The sequence below is a fragment of the Bactrocera neohumeralis genome, chromosome 6 (assembly GCF_024586455.1).
Source record: "Bactrocera neohumeralis isolate Rockhampton chromosome 6, APGP_CSIRO_Bneo_wtdbg2-racon-allhic-juicebox.fasta_v2, whole genome shotgun sequence".
Classification (NCBI taxonomy): Eukaryota; Metazoa; Arthropoda; class Insecta; order Diptera; family Tephritidae; genus Bactrocera; species Bactrocera neohumeralis.
In genome coordinates, this window is record NC_065923.1 from 55,026,017 (window position 1) to 55,042,741 (window position 16,725).

The window sequence follows — 16,725 nt, forward strand, 5'->3', positions numbered from 1 at the left end:
TGGGTTTGAGACCAATCATATAAAAACAACCCCAATGAAAAGGAAACAACAGCCTTGGATGAAAGACCCCACAATTGATGATGACCATAGACAACGTAATGAGAATTAGATTTAAGGGCATGTAAATGGTCCCTAAATTGGGAGGACGCCGATGTTCAGCTGGTTGATGTCCTCGTAAAAGTAAAGACGACATCACCGCCTTCCCAAGAAGTGTAATGGACGGGACCACACACCGACGAAAGAGAAGGGCGATATGCCCAAACATACATATTATTAGTGGATGGAGCGTGATTATAAAAACTGCCCCCGCCACGACGTAAAAATTGTGCTTGGCGATTTTATCGCCAGAGTGGGCAAAGAAGGCATCTTTGGTACAACAGTTGGAAAAATCAGTCTCCATGGTGAGAGCTCTCCAAATAGGTTGAGGCTCGACTTCGTAAGAGCCCGAAATATGGTTGTTTGTAGTATTAGATTCCATCACAAGAAAACTCATCAAGCCAAGTAGGCTGTTTCCGGATCGAAAAGTTCGCAACCAAAACCATCATTTTGTGATAGATAGACGACATATCTCCAGTGTCCTCGATGTGCGTACGACCTAACATCGACACCATAAGATACCCCCACGCCTCTGTACAGCAAAGCACACCCGTCAACAAATATTGGGAAGATACGACGTCGAGCAGCTACTATCACAACCGACATCAAAACAGTTTTCTACTCGACTTGCACTCCTGCTCTCTGAGAGCCCTCATCAGCGACTTGGTATAAGGAAATTGTAGGATGGCATTTCAAGCTCCTTACGTAAAGCTGCATGCCCAACTATTGGTTTTCGTAAAGGTCGAAAGAACAGCTGGTACGATGAGGACTGCCGTGTCACAGTAGGAAGAAAGCAAACGGCCTACCTCGCAATGCTGCGATCGACCACAACACGAGCGGGGTACGATAGATATCGTAAATTGAAGACGAAAGCGAGACGCATATGCAGACAAAAAAGAAAGAGACCGAATGCGTGAGTATGAAAGGCTTGAGAAGATAGCCCACAGGGGTAATTCTCGAAGATTCTACGAAAAGATACGGTGACTAACGGAAAGATTCAAGACGGCAGCGTACCCTTGTATGACCCAAAGTGGTAATCTAGTGGCTGATGATTAGAGCTACTGTAGTAGTTATTGAAACACTTCTCCAGCCTGCTGAACGGCACTGAAAGTATAAAATCTGGATATGGCGAACCTGTTTCCCCAATCGATGATGATGCGATGATACCTGTTCCTTTGCCCGACTATGATAAGCGGCTGACGCCAATGGATTACCGGCCAAGCTATTCGAATATGGCAGCGAAGAACTGACAAGGCCCATGTATCTGCTTCTTTGCAAGAAATGGTCGTATGAAAGCATGCCCGACGATTAGAACCTAAGTGTGCTCTGCCCAATTCACAAAGAGAGAGACCCCACAATCTGCGCCAATTATCATGAGATAAGCCTCCTTAATATCACATATAAGGTCTTATTGAGGTAGTGTGTGAAATACTGAAGTCCGCCGTTGATAACTGATTGGGTCATATGAGTGTGGCTTTAGACCTGGAAAACCTACTATCGACCAGTCTGAACTTGGTAGCCCCGCAAAGCTAATACGACTGTGTAAGCTGACGTTGAACAATATCAAAGCTCCCTCAGGATCAGGAAGGTCCTTTTCGAGCCGTTCGATACAAGCGAGGTTTCGAGCAAGGAGACTACCTATGGTGTGACCTCTTCAATTTATTGCTGGAGAAAGTAATACGAGCTGCACAGCTAAATAGAGAAGGTACAATCTTCTAACTGAGTGTACAGCTGCTGGCGTACTCCGATGATATTGATATCATTGGCCTCAACAACCGCGCCTTTAGATGTGCTTTCTCCAGACTGGACACGGAAGCGAAGCAAATGAGTCTGGTAGTGAACGATGGCAAGACGAAATATCTCCTGTCATCAAACAAATAGCCGTCGTACTCGTGACTTGGCTCGCACGACACCGTTGACAGTTCATAACTTCGAAGTCATATATAATTTTGTATAGCTTTGAACTAGTATTAACACCAACCACATTGTCAGCCTCGAAATCCAACGCAGAATAACTCTTACCAACAGGTGTACTTCGGACTGAGAAGGCAATTAAGAAGTAAAGCCCTTTCTCGACGAACAAAGATCAAACTCTATAGGTCACTCATTATTCCAGTCCTGCTATATAGTGCAGAGGCATGGACAATGACATCTGATAAGTCTGTATCCGACACTCCGTTCGAGAGAAAGGTTTTGCGGAAGATTTATGGTCCTTTGCACATTGGCAACGGCGAATGCCGCAATTGATGGCACGATGAGCTGTACGAGATATACGGCGACATTGACATAGATCAGCGAATCAAGAAACAGCTGATGCGCTGGTTAGATGATGTTGTCCGGATGGAAGAGAACACTTCAGCTTTGACGTTTTTCGATTCAATACCCGATGTAGAAGCAGAGGAAGAGGAAGACATTCACTGCGTTAGAGAGATAAAGTGGAGATGGACCTAGCTGCACCTGGTTTCTCGAATTGACGCCAAAGAGCGAAAAGAAGAAACGACTGGAACGTTGTTGCTATGACCGCGTAAACGTTGTCTATGTTTAAATATACAATTGGAATTTTAATAATTTTTAAGAAATATTGTAATTATAATTGAAATTATTTTTTTTAGTTTTAATTTTCATTATTAGTAATTATTATTAAACGACGAGCTGACTTGTCTTGGATTATTTCATACATAAGAATATTAATTTATAATATTAATAATTTGTACCTTGGGTGAATGTCGGTCTTTAATTTTTTCCTACATTTAACCGATAATTTTGTCTGATCTGTATATGATCATTTCAGTAGAAACATCTAGTTGAATAAATGTATGTATAAATTGATATACATATATGACAAACATAAAAGTAACAAATTTTCGCCTGAAAGTTTCTTAATGAAATATATATATACTGTACATATATATATATTCCTAAAATACACTATAATCTACAGAAAGGTTTTGGTGAGTATAATTAAAACAGTTAAGCTCTCTATATACTGAATTCTACAGACGACGGAAAGATACCCAAAAGCCATTATAAAACATAAAGAATTATTCGCAAGTTTATATTCTATTTAAGAATAAAAATAAAAATTTACAAAAATTACAAAAATTAAGAAACGCAAGCCAAACAACGCAAAAGTGAAACAAGAAATGAGAAATGCTACTAAACTACAAACTTGGGACAATTACTCGTTCAACCAACTGCAACTACAATACATTTACGATAGAAAACATTACAAATACTACGAATATGTACCATACATATGTACATATGAAGATGAGCTCTAAAAACAAACTTACCCGATGACTGCGAGATGCCTTTGGGTCCAGATATGTACGCAATTTATTCAAATAATGAGAGGGCGGATCCTTCGCTTGCACCATATCCTGCAATTAATAAAAGTTCAAAAAAATAATAAAAATTTTAATTTTAATAGATAATATTATTAGTATTTTAGTAATTTTTGGGATAACACTAAGAATATTTTCAAAGAAAGATTTTAAGTAGTTCTGCATATAAACCTTAAGATAGACATAACTCCATTAGTATCAATCATTCCATACGAAGAATGTTTTACGAAATTATAACAATAATAAACAAAAACAAAAAAAACGTTAACTTAGACTTGCTTCACCGAAGCTAATATACCCTTCACAGAAGCATTTCTTTTTCTATGGAAGCTATATGCTATGGTAATCCGATGTGAACAATTTCTTCGAAGATTATATTATTACCTTAAACAGTAATCCATGTCAAATTTCGTGAAGATACCACGTCAAATGCAAAAGTTTTCCATACAAAAACTTGATTCCGATCGTTCGGTTTGTATGGCAGCTGTATGCTATAGTGAGCCGATCAGAAAAATTTCTTCCGATATTACATTATTTCTATGAACAATAACACATACCAAATTTCGTGAGAATATATCGTCAAATGAGGAAGTTTCCCATTCATGCATTTGATTCCGATCATTCAGTTTGTATGGTAGCTATATGCTATAGTTAACCGATCTGAACAATTTCTTCGGAGATCACATTGTTGCTTTAGAAAATAACCTGTGCCAACTTTTGTGAAGATACATTGTCAAATGTGAAAGTTTTCCATACAAGAACTTGATTCCGATCGTTCAGTTTGCATGGCAGCTATATGTTATAGTGGTCCGATATCGGCAGTTCCGACAAATGAGCAGCTTCTTGAAGAGAAAATTACGTTTGCAAAATTGCAAAACGATATCTTAAAAAGTGAGGGACTAGTTCGTATATATACAGACAGACAGACGGACAACGTCCGGTGTGTTTTACGTGGGCACCTGCTGACGACAGCCTTACTCCACGGAGCTCAAAAGCACAGCGGATCAAATCAATGCGTTGATCAGCGCCCTGAGAATGCAAAGCATTTTCAGTACCAATTGGCAGTGCAATGCAACTCCACATTCAACTGACAAAGTCAGTTCTTCCCGCGATTTGGGTTTTAACCACAACCACCACGATACTCCCCGAGGGGCCAGTCCGCACGAGCAGGTTGGAGCGAACTCCAAGGGCTCCTGCTCCCCGTGGTACCAGAATTAAGTCTCCGGTAGACAGACGGACAGTCAGACACACGGACGGACATGGCTAAATCGACTCAGCTCAACATACTGATCATTTATACATATATACTTTATAGGGTTTCCGACGCTTCCTTCTGGGTGTTACAAACTTCGTGACAAACTTAATATACCCTGTTCAGGTTATAAAAATTACAAGTGTTATATTATTAAAACAATGGCTTATTTCAAATACTTCCTATCGAAGATATATACATAAGTCTTGATTCTTGGATTCTTCGAATCAAAATATTGTAGATACATACGAAAAACACAAATCATAAAACTATAACTAGCAGAAAAAAAATTTAAAAATTTTTTTGATATCTCGTTGTTTCAGTATATTAACAACCGCAGCAACAGTAATAACAAGTAAGATAGGACTGAATTCGGGCGTAACCAAATATTTTATACACTCGGAACTTGCAAAACAGTACCTTGCCGGGAGAATACATTCAGGTATTGCTATAAAAGCATGATATCTCAAAAACTGAGTGACTAGTTCGTATATATACAAACTGACGAGAAGATAGACGAATATGGCTAAATCGACATAGCTGACTTTTCATTTTAGTTAAGGAATAAAATAATCATAAAATAATAAAAAATTTATAAATAATTTCATTGGAAATAAATCCTTATGTTAGAATTTCTCATGTCTATTTCAAATAAGTTTATATTAAATATATGTACAAACAATTGTATCTATATCTATCTATATACGCACAAACATGCATACAACTTTTATCCGACGGATATGCAGAAAGGCAATAATTGTACTGCTGTACACCCACACAAACACAAAGCAAAGTGCGCGAAGTGAGTGAAAAACACCATCTTAGCATATTGAAAGATATGGTCCATTGTGCAGCGACAAAGAGTCGCCTATCAGAGCAGTGAGTGCAATAAACTCTTTTCGCATTTAAAGTTCTACTTTAAAATGGAAATTGATAAAGATAAGAAAATAGCACATTAAGTTCCCGTCGAGATCTGTTTTATGAACTTTTGTGGAAATATTCAAGCATTTATTTACAAATGTATATATATAATATAGAAATGTATATGTATTTATGTTATAAAATGTGTTGTGCGGTTGGTTACTTTAATGAACAATGGCACATGTTTTGTTCCAATGGTTTATTGCTTACGCTCAGTAAATCCAATAAAGTCTATGAAAACACGTTTCATCATAAATTTATCACAATGATGACCAAATGGATACATAGGAAATGATTGTACATACTTACAAATATTTTTATATAAGGAAATATTTCGAAATTTTCTAAATGAATAAACAACTTTGATCAACTATCGTTCATCATTACAATCGTACCCTGAACAGAGTATATTAAGTTTGCCACGATCCGAAAGTCTTAAACCCTACAAAGAACCCTATAAAGAAAAAATATATATAAAATATCATAATGAGAAGCTGAGTCGCTTTAGCCATGTTCAATGTGCCAATAACGCCGGCATCGGACTACAATAGCATATAGCTGCTACTTAAATTGACCGATCAAAATCAAATAAAGATCTTTATAAAATATCTTTTTTCCTTATTAAGTAACCCTTCTTCGACTTGAAGGTGTTTCTATATATAAGCTAGCACACCGATTTCCATTGGATGCTAAACCCTGGCCGGTTACGTTTTCAAATTTAGTTGTACATATATTTGCGGAAGAGTCAATTGACGGCAGCTATGTGTATTGTAGTTTTGTCGTCGTTGTCGCTGTTTGTGTTACTTAAATTCGATTTGAATATTTGATTTTTGGTTCAATTACTGTTTCCGTATGATTCATAATATGTTCACCCTATTTATTGCCGACGTTAATGTTGTAATTGTTTTTATGGTATTACCGGCTAAGCGACACGGCGCATGAGTTTACGTTGCTTTCAATAATAGTCGGCATGAACTAATTTTCATTTTTTTTTCTTTTTACACCCTTAACAGAGTATATTAGATCTTCAGTTTTTGAGATATCGATCTGTAATTTTTTATGCATCAATTTCTCCCCGTCGATATCAGACCAATGTAGTATATGTATATGAAGCTACCATACAAAGTGAACGATCGAAATCAAGATATTATAAGGAATCGTTTGTAATGGGTTGTCAAAAAAGTCTTGCGGTATTTTTATTGATTTTTTTATTTATTGAAATTGAAATGAATTTTTGATGACTCATGCCCAGCTCTTGACCGATGCTACGGCTGCTACTATGCCGGTCTCTTTCGACCAATTCAGCGATTTTATCGCAATTTTCGACGACAGGCCTTCCGGAGCATGGCGCATCTTCGACCACCTCTACACCAGAACGAAAACGTTGAAACCATCGTTGTGCGGTGGAAAGTGCACAAATTTTATTGGCGGCTTGAGATGCATTTTTGCCTTTATCGTAGTAGTACCGTAATATATGCCGTATTTTCATGAACGACTTAAAAGAAACGACAATCAATCAAACACGTGTTAGCGCGTGAAATGAGCTTTCCAAAAAGGTATAGCATGACCCGATGCGATGAAAAACTAGAACTACGCGCTTTCAGCGCCAACCAGCGAAAATATCTTTTTTGACAACCTATTACATATGTATATGTGAAGGGTATTGCAGCTTCGGTGCAACCGAAGTTAACGTTTTTTCTTGTTTGTTGTTGTCATTGGCCTGATACTATTACAAATTACCGCATTGCCATACATCTCTTTTCGCCATTGGTGTTGCTGGTTGAGTTGAAGTTAATATTTTGGTTGGTGCTTGTTTTTCGGCGCAAGTTTGTTTCTTGTCTAACAATCGTTGAGTTCATTACAACAACTCAACGGTTTGTGATTTTGCTGCTGCCAATTATTACCGAATATCTGTTGTTTTTGATTGTTGCATTTCATGTATCGCTATTACGTTTTGTTTCCACTTTCGTAATAAGCGTTAAGTCATTAGTTTTTTACTTTTCGGCTACGTTTTATTGCGTTGAAGTTTTGATGGCATAATAATTAATAACAATGCTCAACAAATCTGAAGGAAAAATTTGCGACTAATGTGGTAAGCGGTCTGTGGCGTATTTGAGGTGCCCTGAGTTTAAACATTTTCCATCTCCAACCGCTGTTTTTGTCATTTTAGTAAATGGTCGTGGTTTGACCTCACACCCCTAGACTATAGCGCGAAAAATCCTACGAGTTAGAAAATTTTTACCATCATTTTCGGTTTTAGCAAATCAAAATAACTAAGAAACAGCCCTACATATTTCGTAAGGTTTTGGTTATTTTAAATACTATTAAGTATAATAGTAAACTAAAATGATATAATTTACTTACAACTACGCATAATAAGGTCTATTAATATTTATAGACAAAATTCCATATAAGTCCTTCGTCGTTCGTAAGGAAATAGTCGAGCCCATATTACCTTAATTAGGAAAACCCACGTGACTACCTAAAAGTTGGTTGCTAGGATGGAAATAGGTAAGGGATTTTTATTAGGTGTAACAAGCACTCTGCTTTTCAAATTCATGGCTCTGAAATTGCTTTTTCTTTCTCCAAATAGGACATTTTACTTGTTAAGGCGAGAAATAGTTCTCATTGGTCAGAAAACTTTGCTTTAGGAATCAGATATATAAGTAGTAGTAGTAGTTAGCCGCTCGAGGGTCTGTCTGACGCTATTCTGAAAGACGGGGACGGTCGCTCGGCAGTCGCATATGTGTTAATTGCACCTACACTGAAAACAAATTTTAATCATACTTTGAAATTCGCAGTGATTTTACTGACGGACGATATCTTGTAAGTTCTCGCTCTGTTCTGTGTGATTAGCGCCGTTTTTTCGATATGATTATTAATGAATTGCTTAGATTTGAGGTGCTGACAATATTATTAAATGTTTTTATGCTTTTATACTAATATTAATTATGGCGCACTCTGTATATTATAAGACCACTACAATTAGTATTCTTCACCAAGAAATAGTTTAACAAACTTGAGGTTTAACGAACCAAGAGAGTGACTAGTCCCAGAAGATGGAGTTTTCAAGTCCCGATCAAGTCAGGTGGGCAATGTAACCCATCGGACGTATTTCTCAAATGACAAACAGCAAAAATGCAACTTTTATGGACTTCCATTTGTTCAAAAACATCAAATCATAAAGGAGCACCTCAGTTTTAAGCGAAAAATAATATACTAGCAATAAAAATAATAATTTTAAAAATAAATTCTTATAAATTTACTTTCACCTCAAACAAATAAGAAATAATAAATGTTTGATAACTTAAAAACGGAATATGGCGAAACGAAAATATTTCACAGCTAGACTATAAGCATACAGATATACATACTAATTTACATATGTACATACGAATATCTGAATTTTGCCCTTAGTTTATATATGAATAAGAGCAAAAAAATAGTCTTGTGCATGACCCTGTCACTTAACCTTAAATTTGTTCTTCTGTTTGCGCCAGTTATTATTTAACCCACTTAAGGTTGCTTATAACCTGCACTGTGCACCTTGCTTCTTGACTCCTGATGTTATTCAGTCATGATCTGACAAGTAATTTAATTTTCATCTTTTTAATTTATCTATTTGAGGTGTTGTTATTGTGATGATGAATTTTATAAGCTTATAAATATTCTACTTTTGTTTGTTCAACGGTTTTATTTTCATTGTGGGGTTTCATAATCTTGAAATAATTGAATGTTTAAAATTTAGAGCGATCTTTTGTTTTTTTTTATACCCTGAGGTATAGGTTATACCTATGTATTAAGTATATCACGAAATTTGTAACACCTAGAAGAAAACGTCAGATACCCTATAAATGTGTACTTATATAAATGATCGGCGTGACGAACTGAGTTGATTTAGCCATGTTCTCTCAGTTTTTCAAATATCCATATGAAATTCTGAACTTCTCCCCAAGAAGCTGCTTCCTTGTCGAAACCGCCGATATCGGACCACTGGCTAGCTGTATGGATAACCTAAAAATTTGATGCGGCTGCCGAAAATATTCTTTAAAAATTATGTTCTAAAATCTTACATTGAGGCCACTGATTAAAGGAGTGCGAGTGAATAAATGAAATCGTTCACTAAATATTGAGAACCACTCTAATGTACATACATATAACTTTTGACTGTCTTATGTCTGTCAAAATGTAACTTTTTGGATGTAGTATTAATAAAATTGTAATGATAAATAACAAAACGCATTTAGGCGCTTTTTATGTACATACATATGACCGTACAATATCCATGTGCTTTTTTGTATTGCCAACAATTTGTTGATGTTATGATAAGGTAAACTCGTTTGTCCTGTTTGCCTTGTTGCCTACCTCTGCGACTTTGTTCTCACCTGTAGGTGTAGAATACAATCGCAATCAAAAGCTCTGAACAGCTTGCCAGATCGCGTTATTGCAGTTTTACAATTTGTACATATGTATGTACATACGTATTTTTGTATATACTTACTATATGCAAAAGTAAATATTTGCAATGCACATTCCCTCGGTTGGCGATCGCTTTGATGTTTGTGTTTCTGAAACGTAGATTACACTACTAATATTAAATCCATATGATTTTTGTGAGCCCCTACCAATATTATAAGGACTTCGGGTATGAACATTGGCGATTACCTAAATAATCAGTGCTTTGCAGTATTTGGATATAGTCAGCAACTGTCTATCCACCCGTTTGTTCATGCAATCGATTACTTGAGTAAAAATTGTGTCATTTCCATGAAACTTGCTACATACTACTATGAGAAAAAAATTGTAAGACTCTAGTTCAAAATTCTTAATTTTGGTGTTTACATAGATTTTGCTCGAAACTTCCTTTCAGAAAAATTAAATAAAACATTACATGTTGCAGTAAACAATTTCGTGGGATTATTTTTCAAAACTTTTGAAATATTCGCATCATGGTAGGGACTGCAAAAGAGTTTTTAGCAAATCGGAACACCGAATTGATCAGGCTATAACGTTTTTGCTCCCTCACTTCTAGAACAAACTATTAGTATATGATCGACGATTTTCAATTTAGGAAGAAATGATTGAGATATTTGAAACTTATATTCGAAGTTGTTTCGGTAATTGTTTAAAATCAATACAAAGGTTATTTGTTCACTATTAAGAATAAAGTAAATCAATTTCATAAAGATTCAGTAAAATTTCATTGCTAATCGAAAAGCTCTACAATGACTATCAAACTTACCGCAAAAATATTTCGATGTCGTTTTGGACATGGTTTGATTGAAGTCTTATTTATAGGCTTTAAGCATTCACTAATTAAATGATTCATTACACACCTAAAATGGAAACTAACGGCAAACTAGGAGGATTGGTGTTGCACTGATGTGGGTAATCTATCGAAAATCAGTGGAAATACTCATTTAACCGGTTTTGGCGTAATCAAATTTTCGGCCACTGAAGTTTGACGACAAATGGAAAAGAATGCTATGTAAAGCAAAATAACAAAAGACATGCATTTTGGAGACGATCGACAACTATAAAAACAACACATGAGTATGGGCACAAATACATGTTTATATGTACACAATTACTTATGCACATATGCGGAGCAATGCATGAATGACTTTTGTCGTGCCAGATCATTTCGTAGTCATATAAAGAATTTTGGGTTTGCACTCCTCCATCTCTACGCTATGCATAATAAATACTTAATGATTTTCCACATATGTATGTTTATAAGTATGTACATATGAGTGAGTCTGTGCTTATTTGTTAAGATTCGTTTGATAGCACAGCATCATCGCTTACAGCATTTCCAGCCGTAGAAGGTCATTACGAATTAAAAGCCTGCTAGTGATGAGACTGATGCACGCGGTCGTAAATTAACGCTGCACCGAAGGCAATCATTTATTTAAATTATTCACACACAAATGTATGAGTCAAAAATGTATGATTTAGTAAATTTGCTTCCAGTTGGAAAAGCAGAGTTTCAAATTTAGCTTTGGTGCGGATAGTACGAAATACAATTGTATTATTATTAGGGTTAAAGAATGTATAAATATTAAACTCAATACTCCTATTACAAAGGAATTTTAGTTCTAAGTACATCTGCGTTTGATACTATATCAGGATGCCAGTGTACTTGAAATCGCAGACAAAAACTCTTAGAGTTTACATTTTTGGAAAACACTCCTAAAATTATTTGGGAGCACTATTCAAATTTTGTACATAAATCGTAAAATTAAACAATATACATATGTATATATTAATATAATATAATATATATATGAGAACAAATGAAAAACAATGGGATTCATTAGAATTTTAAGGCATTTTATTCAGTAGAATTAAACCAACCTGATCGTGAAATTAATTTTGTACGTTGGTTGAGTTTTACGGATTGATTATTACAATTTTACCTGTACATAATCTGAAAAATTATTTACCACGTATCAAATTATTAAAACACAGCGTTACACACGAATAGACAATGCAAATTATTAAAAAAACTACAACATTTCTCTACAAAAAGATTTGAAAATGTTTAAAGATGTTTAATGAGAAACGATATTTTTAATACACATAAAATGGTGGTCTCCCGACACATTTGCTACCACAGTCTTCAAGAAATTAGAAGTATTATGGAAATGTAAAACAAACAAGTAAGGAAGAGTTAAGTTCGGGTGCAACCGTACATTTTCCACTCTTGCAACTTACAAGAATCAAAGCCAGGAAAATACTTTTGTGGTGTAAAACGTCAACCTGAGAATCGAAATCCAGCCATTTTATAAACATATACTATATATAACTCCTATACTGACATACACATAAGGTTTGTTAGAAAAACGAAAACCATTATTTGTGTAGCTGGGGTAGTATCGACCACATTTTATCTATTTTTCTCAATAACGCATACTACTAACATGCCACATAACTAATCATATGGAGTAAAGTCAGCCGGATACTCGAAAATCTTGATGTTACTTATATGAGGGTAAGTCAAGTTTTCGCTCAATTTTATTTATTTTAGGCACAAAGACACACTCTTCTGAGTAAAATATGTTCTCTCATTTTCGTTAAGATAACTCACATATTGGCTGATATATGCGGTACAAAATAACCGAAAGTTCGAAAATCTTTATATTAGGTATACAAGGAGCGTTCCAAAGTAAAAAGGACATAAAAAAAACAGAACAAATGGTTTTTTCGGCAAAATCAATTTATTTTATTCAAAATATTCTCCTTCTGCTTCAATACAGCTTTTTGCACGGTCCAAAAGCATGTCGAACGAGCGTTTTAGTTCGTTGGCCGGTATGGCCGCCAGTATGCCGGTGCAAGCCTTTTCAATGGCCTCTACGTCTGCATCACGCTTTCCTTTCATGGGCAAATGCTTTTTCCCAAAAAATAAGAAGTCGCACGGTGCCATATCAGGTGAATACGGGGAGTGATTATTGGTTAAATGTGTTTTTTGGTCAAATAATCGGTCACAAGCGTCGATCGATGAGACGGCGCAATATCGTGCAATAAACGCCAACTTTCTTCTTCGCGATATTCGGACCGAACACGTCAAATACGGCGCATCAAATGCGATAAATCGATGTTTTGGAGATGTTCAATTCCATTTCCATGAATTTCAATGATGATTTCGGCTGATTTTTGATGAATTCACGCACAGTTTCATGAATTTCCGGTGATCACGGATTTTGATTGGCCCACATGTTAATCGTCATTTATGTCCTCACGACCACTTTGGAAACGTTGAAACCACTCGTGCACTCTGCTAAGGAATAGGCAATCATCGCCATAAACTTGTTTCATCAATTGAAACGTTTCGGTAAAAGTCTTACCAATTTTAAAACAAAATTTAATGTTGGCTCTTTGTTCGGAGCTCATTTTCGCACCGATAACACAAACATACTGACACTTAAAACGCAATAACTTCACTTCCAATCAATGAAATGTCATGAAATCTTACTGGACAATCGATAAAGATAGCAGATTCTAACGCACCAGTCGACATATAGATGGCGCCACCAGGGAGCGCTAGATTCAAAAAGTCCTGTTTACTTTGGAACGCACCTTGTATGGTGGCTAAGGGAAGTATTGGTCTAATTCAACGAATTTTTGACATACAGACATATCATTGTCAGAGAAGGAATATACCTTAATTTCAGTTATATACATACATATGTATATCACACATTGACCGAAATTTTTTACAAAACTCAACTATAGGTATCGATACCTAGGGACTTGAGCAGTTTTTGTTGGATTTAAACAATTTTTGGTCATAAGGTGGCACACACTAAATACATTGTTCCTGCAAAATTGTATCCCGTTATATTAATTGCTTCTTGATTTGGTGTACTGGAAACTGAACGAATCAAGTGGAATTTAAAATTGTGCTATATGGGAAGTAGGCGTGGTAGCTGTCCGATTTCGTTCATTTTCACAGCATTTTGTCGAAATCGTTTTGTCGGGTCCCGAGATATGGTATTTCACCAAAAAGTGGGCGGTGCTACGCCCATTGCCCAATTTATACACCGGCCCCTATAAACCCTTGTCATACCATTCCGGCGGCATTTAGTTACGTCTCTGGCGCATTTAGTTACTGATTTATCGCACTTTTAGTAGTTTTGTACAGTATCATTAGACTAAGTTTTATATCCTTATTTTCTGCTTAGTTAAGGCAATTTATAGATGTATTCTGCAATTTTAGATTAATGGACATTGGTGGGTGTGGCACGCCTATCTGCAATACCAAACTTTTTATGGTGCCAAGGAACATGAATATCAAGTTTCATCAAGATATCTTAGTTTTTACTCAAGTTACAGCTTGCACATACAGACTTCGAACTCGTCTCGTCATCCTGATCATTTCTATTAGTTATAGGTGATACAAACAACCGTTTATGGTTTCGGTCCAAATTTTTGGTATATGTGTGGGTTTTTGTTTAGCATATTCAATAGCATCTCACACACTTTACACAACATTTATGTGGAACCCAGGATTTATCTTTATTCCTCACACGAAATCCAAAATCTAGTCTAAATAGCACTGTTCAATTAACAACGCGAAACCACGGCGTTGAGATTTATAAGTTAAATCTCCACACACATAACAAAACTGCCGGAGTGGTTAGAACACTTTCGGGGCATGATGTGAATTCTATACTCAGTGTTAATTATATGGATAAAATTTCTCAGGAATATGTCATCCTACTATTGTTGCTTTTAACTATATTTGATGATAATTTTAAAATTCGCTGTGTAGGCAATTACTCATAACATTTATTCTGTATTTTGCGGTTTGCGTTTGAAAGGAAATATATGTTATCGTGTGTTCCACTGGCCTTGAATTTTGCGGTGCGATATTATTATATTTTTACAGTGGTAAAAAAAATTTGGTTATGTTCAAAAGAGGAAGCACAAAAAATACAAGTATATTAAAGCAAACGACTTAATAAAAATCTCAAGGCAAAGTAACCCGTTAAAAACTGTGGAAAATATAAATATATTTAACATGATTAATAGAAAATTCTGTTAGAACTTACTTTGCTTTTTCCCCATGATTTTATACTCTTGCAACCTTTTGCTAGAGTATACTAATCTTGTTCGCCTATCGGTTGTATGTAAGGCCTAAAGGCAATCGTGATAGATATAGAGTAACCATTATACCTTATTCTTATATTCACCTAACAGTTGTATGTATCATCTAAAACTAACCGACAGATAAAGGATTATATATACATTTAAATGATGAAGATGACGAAACGAGTTGAATTCCGGGTGACTTTCTGTTCGTCCGCCCATGCAAGTTGTAACTTGAGTAAAAATTAAGAAATTTCGGTGAAACGCCAAACACGTATTCTGTAAGAAGGTCATATTGTAGACGGGCTGAATCAAACTAAATGGACGCCTACAAGTCGGTCTTATTGAAAAACAAGAAAAAACGTTAACTTCGGCTGCACCGAAGCTAATATACCATTCACAGGTGTATTTCTTTTAGTAACTATGTGTCCAGGTGTATGGAAGCTATATGCTATAGTAATCCGATCTGAACAATTTTTTCGGAGATTATGTTATTACCTTAAGCAGTAATCCATATCAAATTTTGTGGAGATACCACATCAAATGCGAAAGTTTTCCATACAAGCCCTAGATTCCTATCGTTCGGTTTGTATAACAGCTATATGCTATAGTGGTCCGATATCGGCAGTTCCGACAAATGAGCAGCTTCTTGAAGAGAAAATGACGTTAGCAGAATTTCAAAACGATATCTTAAAAACTCAGGGACTAGTTCGTATATATACAGAAAGACTGACGGACGGACATGGCTAAATCGACTCAGCTCAACATACTGATCATTTATCCGACGCTTCCTTCTGGGTGTTACAAACTTCGTGACAAACTTAATATACCCTGTTCAGGAGCGTAGCTATTCTCTAAAGTTTAATGTAGCAGATAAATTGACACATAGGCGGCGCTACTAGATTTAAATCCATAAAATTTTTAGTTAGCACTAACCTTCAAACGTCGTGTCGGATCATTAGTTTGTGAATTATATCATTTTCAGTGAAGCAACTTTTGTTATTTTGAAAAAATGGTTAAAATGGAATTCCGCGTGTTGTTAAAATATTCCTTTTTGAAGGGGAAAAAAATACAGTTGAAGCAAAAGCTTGGTTTGACGACGAGTTTCCAGACACTGCCCCAGAAAAATCAACCATCAAGGACTAGTATGCTAAGTTTTGACGTGGTGAATTGAGCATCGAAGACGGTGAACGCAGTGGACGCCCAAAAGAGGTTGTTTGGTGGACGAGGTGGTTGGAGGTGGACGAAACCATCATCGAGATCACTTTTGACCAAAAAAAAAGATGATTGACATAAGTATTGTTATTTGGAGCAGTGTCTGGATATATTCAAACGTAATAAATCTGTGTTTTTACGTCGATATGTGACAATCGACAGTCAACCGAAAAGATTTCACACGATGAACCCGCTCCAACAATCGGCTGGCAAGGTTATGGCGTCTGAATTACAGGATGCGCATGGCATAATTTTTATTGACTATCTTGAAAAAAAGGCGCCATCAACAGCGACTGTGCCCAAAAA

General features: G+C 36.0%; 1 protein-coding gene across 7 annotated transcripts in view; it reads right to left on the minus strand.

Moving 5' to 3' along the window:
* Positions 1 to 16,725, minus strand: part of LOC126762274 (formin-like protein) — an 89,546-nt gene that overhangs the window by 10,849 nt on the left and 61,972 nt on the right. For all 7 annotated transcript variants that reach the window (XM_050478920.1, XM_050478919.1, XM_050478918.1 and 4 more), the window contains one exon: positions 3,390 to 3,476. In XM_050478920.1, the coding sequence (XP_050334877.1) occupies positions 3,390 to 3,476 (87 nt within the window). The remainder of the gene's footprint in view (positions 1 to 3,389; positions 3,477 to 16,725) is intronic.